Raw genomic sequence first — 8,669 nt, forward strand, 5'->3', positions numbered from 1 at the left:
GTTTTTTTGGTTTTTTCCTTTTGAGACTTGGCGGATATTGCTGTGAGGGATTCAGGTTTTCAAGACTATATAGTTTTCCTCCTTATTAAAACTTATTAAAACTAGAATGTACTTAGGAAAATCTGAGATTCCTATTACTCCACTTGGTGTTTTCAGTAACTAATATTTTAAAAGGAAAATTTTAGTCATATAACCAAGTTACTTATATTTTACTTTTCAAGCCGTAAAAAGTAAGCAGTAACCTGCTCTAATTTTTATTTCCCCAAATTTCTCTGAGTATGTACACTTATTTTCTAACAATTTCTTTTTATTAAAAGCTTTTAAATAACTGTTTGATAACACCACATGTAAACTAGTTTTAAAATGTTGGGAAGTGAAGAGTGAAATTGAGTTTCTTCATGATTTAAACTCAACAGTCTTGCATGTACCAAATTAAATAACAAAGTTATTAAATGTTGTGCTTGCTTTTAAAAATAGGATGATGATGCTGAAGCCATCCTTGCTGCAGATTTTGAAATTGGTCACTTTTTGCGTGAGCGTATAATCCCACGATCAGTGTTGTATTTTACTGGAGAAGCTATTGAAGATGATGATGATGATGTGAGTGAATCTGAATCCTGCAATAAAATCTTTTGGTGAGGGTATGATAGTCAGAATTGGTGAGGGGTTTAATGAATAGATGTGGTCATTTTTAGGAAGCAAGACAGAATAATGCAATTAGGATAATAACTGATTTCCTGTAGATAACTTGACTGCAATGTTTTAAGTGGGCCATCTTTGGGTCCATTTGTTGCTTGAAGACTGGCTGAACTAGTGAAAGTTATGTTTGCTTAGTATTGTAGAACTATTATACTCTTGTCTAACTAAATAAAACATACCAAGTACTTTTTTAAGTGGTTGAGATAATCATATTAGGAAGCATAGAATTTTTATCCCAAGGGATATTACCTAATGATTAAGGTAAAATTGGGCTACCCTCAAAGGTTTGGGAGTCATTATTGCTAAATGGCAGTATTCAAAAGAACTTTCTATGCAGTGTGTTTCACACATAAGTACAAAAAAGTAGTATTTGCAGTAATAACTGCTTGATCATACTTTATCTGCAGTTGGTACTTTGCTCTGATTTTTTCAGATTATCAGATTTATGTGGCACTGGGCTGAGTGATTCCTACAGCTATTCTTGTTTATAGTCATTTCAGGGAAAGTATTTCTCCTCTTTTTAATTATTAATGGATACAATGATGAATGTAAATAATACTGTTCTCAAAAGTTTGTTAGCTTCATCAAACTTGACCCTTTTTTCCTTTTTTTAGTATGATGAAGAAGGTGAAGAAGCGGATGAGGTAATGTTTACCAAATGAGCAGATAATTCTGTTTCAGACACTGAGAAGGAAATTGAGTGACTTATGTATTCCTTTGCTATATAATCATTATTCTGTGATGTGGGATAAAAACACTTTTGGAAAAATTACAATTTTAGAAACTACAGCCAAACAATGTATGTATAAGGTTTCAATAAATAAATTGCAAAACTCAGAATATTTTTTTTATTTCAAATAATTCTGTTCTGCTGCAGGGTTATCAGCTCTTTGAAGAAGTCAAAAGCTGCAGTAAACTTTTTCAACGTTGGCTGCAGTAAATCTTTTCAATAAAAGCTGTCTGGATGTCTCAAGTTGTGTTGGGAAATTTTTCATATTAGAAGCTTTCAAATTAAATTGCATTGTCACCAAACTTTGTAATCATGAAATTCTGTTGACCTATAGAGTAATTTGTGTTAAATTCTCCCTACGTTATGAGCCGTTTCTTGCTACTGTGTACCTACTTCATGGATGCATTTTGAACTTTAATATAGGAAGGGGAAGAAGAAGATGAGGAAAATGATCCAGACTATGACTCAAAGGTGAGCAAAAGTAGTGCTGTTTTCTATTAAATTTAATCGAGTTAAATAAGAGTTGGTATATCTGAATATATAAAGTTTAATTTTGTATGTTAAAGTCTAGCCCATTAAACTGTGTGTGTGTGTGCGTGTGTGTGTGTTTAATGTCACTGGCATTTCAACAGTGTACACATACTTTCGATGCTCCTCTCCTAAGAAACTTTTATTTTTGGTTCTGACTATATTTTCCAGTTTCAGGCTAATAACTTATGTCCTAGGATTCTACTCTAATGGCATGTTATCATGTACACTTTTTAAAATAGTGTTTTAGAAATATTTTAAATTATAGCTTATGGTTTTAGGTGGTTTCCTTCCAAAGGAAAGATTATAAACAAAGATGAGCTTTTAAAGCATCTGCATGCAGGAGTGCTTGCTCAGATTCGTTCAACCACCACCCTGCTCCATCTGAGTCCCAGTCTTACTCCTGGAATTTGTCCTATCAGGATTAGTAAAGGCCTGTATCTTTACCACAAAATACATCATACATTTTACCAGGATTCATTTGTAAACTCAGGTTACTCTTGAGTACATTCATTCATTTATTTGCCAAATGCTATAAAATACCCAGAAAATAACTTTAACCTACTGAGCAGGTAAGAGGGAATAGTTAAAAATCCAATTAAATATTTTAATAGGTATGAATTACTCTTAACAGCTCAATTGTGAATGGAATGAGTATTTTTTTAAATAACTGATCTATGAGAAAGCAGAAATATTGGGTACTATGACTAACCTCAATGGCCTAGTTAGTTAATTTAATGAGATTATGGCTCAGTATGTCTCAGTTTATAGAATTCATTCCACAGTTTAAAATTTGGGTTTATTTTAAAATTTCTGTTATCTGTTAATGTGTAAATAAATAAATTTGCCATTGTTGCTATAACCTGTCATTAATTTGGCAAAAGTTTTGACAGCAGTGAGATAATGTGATAATTAAGGTAGTTAATTACTAATGAAAAGTTAAGTGAAACAGGTAGAAAAAGATAGATTGACTTCTTGTTTTCCTTTAACAGAAGGATCAAAACCCAGCAGAGTGCAAGCAGCAGTGAAGCAGGATGTGTGTGGCCTTGAGGATAACCTGCACTGTAATAGCCTAAACACAGCTATTATTTTCTTACAGCCTTGTGTTTTTGTATTTTCTTGGTAGATTCAGTACTTTTTTTTTTTTTAAGGAAAGAAATTGATATTTTAAAAACAATTTTGTTCTACCTAGCATTTTAACTTTAGTTTTTCTGCCAGGTATATTGAATACAGAAATTCTCTCACCCATTGTCATTCATTGCTACATAGTTTGGTTCTTCTGGGTTATTTTTTGTCATGTAATTATTAGATTACAGCTACAAAAATAAAACAACTATTAAATGAAACAGATTTTTTGTTTTGCTATTTTTTTTTCCTTGAAGAACCAAAGTATTTTTTCAGGTGGTAGTTACATGGGTTTAAGTTCACTTGTACTAGCTTTGCCCTTTATTTGTTATAGAAATGCAGTGCCTATACTAAAACAATTTATCATTAGTAAAGAAAAAACTTGTTAAGATAAGGCTATGGTTAAGAATTTCCAGTAAGAACACACACGTTAACCTAGATTATTAATGGATTTTTTATATTTTAGGTGATGTAGTTAACTGGAAAGAGCCCTAACTCAGTTGTATGGTTATTAGTTACCATAGGGAAGTGAATAAAACCTAGTGTTTTCAGAAGTTAAGCTTTATTATTTTAACTGTACTCTTAAACGTAACCTCCATTAACTAAGCATCTTTTCTTTGTGGTAGGGTCTGGTCTACCTTCTGCTTCCCTGGAAAGGATGAATTTTCATCATTTGACAAGTTCATTTCAAGTTTTATGTTGTTTGCTTGCTTGTTTTTGGTTTTGCAGCCTAAAATAAAAATGTCAAATATAATTTTAGTTCTCACAAACAATGTCTTAATTTTGTACTAATTCAGGCAGAAATAGAGCCCTAGCTTGAATTAAACATTGTATTCAGTTTACCAGCATATTGAAGAAAAGGGTGCCAACTTTGGAAGAGGTGTACTACATCTAATAAGAAAGTGTAAAAGACAAAGACAAATGCTGTAATTTTTTTAAAGAAAATTTAAGTTTTATTTCTTTTGGTTGAAACATGAGAGGGCCCCAAACCTCTATGGTTAATTCCAATTCTTGTTTAAAGTATGAGCATGCTATTTACCCGTGCTTTTGCTTACTATGTATTAAAATGGGTAGTACTGTTTACTTAACTACCTCATGTGTTAGGCATATTAAATTAAATTATATGAAACGTTTCTCAACCTTATTAAAGCTTAAAAATTTGGACCTGTTTGCACCACAAGTATGATACTCAGCCTTTTATTCTACCACAGTTTGATAAATAAACTAGAAAACAAAAGTTAAGTACTTTATCCTGGGATCTGGTCACACAACATTCTTTGTGTGGCTCCTATTTTAACAAGTGGATGGATAGCCAGTTATTTGAAAAGGTCCAAAGGTTGCTTTTAGGTATTGAAGAGACTATATGTAGAGATCATGGTACTAAAATAGAACTAGGACTGTCTGTGGGAGTGGGTAGAGTGCTATTACGTTTGAGCGTAGAGCCACATTTAAAATACCTCAGGCTAATCACTGTTAATTTTGTGTGGTGAACTTAAAAAGCTTTGGCAGGAAGTGTGGACTAATTGGATTGTAACTAGAACAGCTTACAGTTCCTGGTCGTAATAAAATAACATTAGGTTCATTTTTAGAAGTAATAAAGCTTCCATTTTTGGAATGTGAATGAATACATTTTGTTATTTGTATAGTATTATCTGTTTCACTCCTGAGATTTTAATTAACTACTGGAAATCCTTAACCAATTGCAATAGTTTATAGAGGAAAAATGCCATGAAAACGCCTTATATTTTTCTTCCTCATGTTGAAAAGGATGTTGGTTGCTGTGATCAGGCACTCTGTTTTGTTTTTCTTTTTGTTTTTTTTGCCTTGTTTTGTGTGGGGTTTTTTTGTTTTTTTTTTTGTGCCCATACTTCAGTTGAACACAGCTGAACTTAAAAAATGTTAATCTAAAGATAGGGTCCCATTTTTAATGAACTTACAGTGGCAAAACCAGGTTGGGTTTAAATTTCTTTTCATTCCTTTAGGAAATAGCTATTGCCAAAGTGGGGGAGTAATACCCGTTCATCTTGTTAGACGAGGGTGACGGGGTTTACAGAGCAATTGTTCTCTTAATGAAGTTGGGGTTTCGAAGGAGATCAGTATTCCTCTTTGCCATCTCTCCAGTTCCAGAATGGTTCTCCATCCAAGAAATTTGAAATATGTAATTGGAAATTCTTAATAAAATACACATTTAATTTTATAAAATGTACTGGTGATGTTTTGGGTGGTTTTTTTTAAATGATTTTTTTGAAAGAACAGCGTAGAGGTGTTTAGATATTCTATGCTTAGGCCATGGTGGCTTATAAATTGGCATAATTTCAGAATATGAGCAACCTCCCAAACCCTGCTAAGTGGAGCTTTTGATGGGAAGACGAGAAAGGAAGGAATCACACAGTTCTACAGATTTTATTGATTTAACTATAGCTATTTTTTGAGGCACTTCGTATTTTTTAGTTTGTTTTGGGAAAGTAAAATTTATAGAATTTCTCAGAATTCTTATACCTGAAGAAGGATTAGTATTTCTGAGACAGTAATTATATGGAATTGGCATAGAATAGTAAATACTTATGAAAAATGGACTTTCAGTTTTTAGCTCATTTAACAAGTAGACATGAAAGGGAGACCTTAGCTTGAATAGAAATATTTTCATTATTTTGTGAATAGGCTAATGACATTGATTGGTATATAAGTCCTCTAAGATAATTGAATTAACTTTATATTACTGCTGCTTTTAAGACTGAATTCATGGGTTTGTTTGTGAGAACATTGTACTGTGCAGAAACATTAATACTCAGATATTTGAATGTTTGGTTTTAGGGCTTGGTGTAGAATTTGAGTCCATTTTATGTGTTGGTTAATCTTACAAAAGTTTTAGCCTTTATATTTTTGACTGTTGAAGCCAAGCCAGATATTACTATTTTATTTTCATCTATTTTTCACAATTTAATCCAATGTAAAATTCAAAAGATACTCAAAGAATTATACAACGAGGAAGATGAAGGGGCACTGTTTGATTTTTGGGCCTCTGCATCAGGTTCTGAATAATTTTGCCACCTATTTGTAATACACAAACCCTCGTGCAAATAATTGATAGTAGATCCCAAAGTAGTTACATTGGGATCACACTCAGTGAAAATAGGGTGCTCCTGATAATAAATAGTGGGGTTACTGAATGCAAAATAGAGGATGAAAGGGCATGTTTTTACCTTAACTGTCAGAGAAGGTACCTCCTGCCAGAATTTCTCTTGGTCATAGCACCTATTGCTTGTAAGTATCCCATAGTGAACCGAAAGCTCTGAACCAATGGTTCGCGAACTATGATTAAATTAAGCCGTTGCCACTTACAAATTGGCTTGGCAGAAACAAACCCCACAGACTTTACCCACCCCCACACCCAATGATTACATTATATGGCTCAATGTATATTAATTAGAGCCTTGAAAGATTGGAAGCAATTATATAAAACTTGACTATTTCCAGTGATTATTTCTTTTAACCAGAGTTATTTTAAATGGATAGGTTGAAGGAGCATATGATGTTCATCATTTAGTTTTTTTAATCTTCATTATTGGTAATTGTAAACAATTTTGGTTTTTGAAAAGATGTATTCATAATTTAGGTAATGTGCTACTTAAAGCACTAAGTTACTAGTAGCTGGAAATTAAATAGGAAATTAACTTGAGATTAATTTTTAGCATATTATATAATGGTGATTTTTGTATTCAGGTTTAAAAATCCAGTTACTAACCCCATGACTTAGATAAAATGTCAAGTTCTTGGACTGGCCATTCATATCTAATGAATGTGGGGATGAAATAGTTCCCACTTGAATAGTACAGTGGTTAAAAAGCCTTTAGAGTCCATCTGCCACTTTGGTCATTCATGCTCAGTGTTGTGGAAAGTTGTGAAAGATTTGGTTGTGCTGAGAACATACTAGTACCTGGAGAGTACTTCAACCCCAATACACACACAATGAGCAGTCAGGAAATGGGCTTTCTAGCATAAGGAAACCTAGAGTTTGTGGTTGGGATCATCCTTTAAATTGACACAGTTAATTTCAGAATTAGTTGGGGAAGGGCCAGGGTGTTTCATTGGTTTAGAGGTAAAATTGCTCCTTGCTAAGAGATGCTGTACTTGGTGTGCAGAAGAACACTGAAATTAAGGCTGCATAATACACATTTTGTGTGTGTTTGATGTTGTAATAAACATTTTGCTTTTGGCTGAACCCAGAATGATTTAGGGTAAAAGTAAATGAAGTCGTAATTTGTCAGCCTATCCTGTACATCCCTGATACCTACCTGGAGCCCTGGACACTGGGGATAGACCTTGTGGGGTGGACAATGAGAGTTTTCTGTCTTGAGGTCAAGTGATTTTCAGCTTGGATCAGGGCAGTCAATACATACAGTATGTGTTTCAAAACTAGAGGCTGGGGTCTGTTTGCTGTTCAGTTGGCCTTGGTGAATGGACCTAACCTTAAAAGCAAGTTGGACAGCAACAACTCAGCCTCTGTAACCTACACTTTCATTATTGATAATTGTAAACAATTTTGATTTTTGAAAAGACATATTCATAATTTAGGTAATGTGCTACTTAAAGCACTAAGTTACTAGTAGCTGGAAATTAAATATGAAATTAATTTACACTGTTTTCAGCTCTGCTTGGCTGCCTTTTCATTCACTTCCTGCAACTGATCTTAGATCAAAATAGTCATCTTTTCTTTGAATTACTACCCACTCTTTTTGGTTCTTCATTTCTGAACTGGTAAGTGTATAAATTTTTGCATGTGTAGATTACTTAGGATTTATCTGGACTCCTTGCAGTGTATATCAGCCACAGTACTGTATGGGGGGGACTATGCAACAAGGTAAGTAATTGATTCTCATTAGTTCAGTCTCATAAGTCAACCAAGATACTCCAAGATCCTTTGTAGTAACATCCATACATAAATGAGTTGCTTACATTGAGGAAATTGCTAAAAATATTGTTTGTAAACTCAGTGGGACTATGGACAGTTTTCATCAATAGTTGTTGCAGTTGCTTAGCATCGCATAACAAAAGCACTACCAAAACTTTAAAGCATTGACAACAGTTATTTACTCTCTGTTTGGATACTTCATTTCTGCTCATTATTGGCAGTGGCCAGCTTTTACACGAGAGCAAATGGACCTACCTGCTTACCTGAAGACTTTAAATATACAGGTAGTTGATGAAACAAGCTGGAATGTTGTCAGAGCGCTACCTAGACCTTGCCTCACAGGGTGGTTGGTTTCCAAGAGTTAGACAAGTACCCTTTTTGTGTCCTCTCCGGAGAAGTCTTCACTTCTGTGTTGTGTTGGTTAGAGAGCCAGCCACAACCCACTGAGGTTTGATTGGAGGGGGACTACATCTCGCTGGATGACTAGGATTTTGGAAAAGTGAACTGGAGTCTTGCAGTGGCCACAAGTCCCCCCCTCCCCCCTTTTTTTCTGAAAATACTACTAGGTACAATAGTGTCGATGCAGCAAAAGCTGCGATCGTTTTCCAAAATGACCAGAAACATCAAGAAATGTTAAATATTACATGCCCATTTTTGGAGAAAAATTATTGGGAT

At 34.0% G+C, this 8,669-nt stretch overlaps 1 protein-coding gene across 8 annotated transcripts in view; it reads left to right on the top strand.

Annotated features, from left to right (window-relative positions):
• The window catches only part of NAP1L1 (nucleosome assembly protein 1 like 1), a 31,224-nt gene extending 26,433 nt beyond the window's left edge, over positions 1-4,791 (top strand). For 7 of the 8 annotated variants that reach the window (XM_037049412.1, XM_037049413.1, XM_037049408.1 and 4 more), the window contains 4 exons: positions 478-600; positions 1,314-1,343; positions 1,853-1,900; positions 2,950-3,303. In XM_037049412.1, coding sequence (XP_036905307.1) covers positions 478-600; positions 1,314-1,343; positions 1,853-1,900; positions 2,950-2,985 — 237 coding nt within the window. In that variant the 3' untranslated portion in view covers positions 2,986-3,303. Of the gene's footprint in view, positions 1-477; positions 601-1,313; positions 1,344-1,852; positions 1,901-2,949; positions 3,304-3,708 lie in introns of those variants that run through there. The other variant, XM_037049409.1, reaches the window with a different exon arrangement.
• The last annotated feature ends 3,878 nt before the right edge of the window (positions 4,792-8,669 follow it).

This window comes from Sturnira hondurensis, unplaced genomic scaffold (genome assembly GCF_014824575.4).
Source record: "Sturnira hondurensis isolate 20B ecotype Veracruz unplaced genomic scaffold, ASM1482457v3 Scaffold0006496, whole genome shotgun sequence".
NCBI lineage: Eukaryota > Metazoa > Chordata > Mammalia > Chiroptera > Phyllostomidae > Sturnira > Sturnira hondurensis.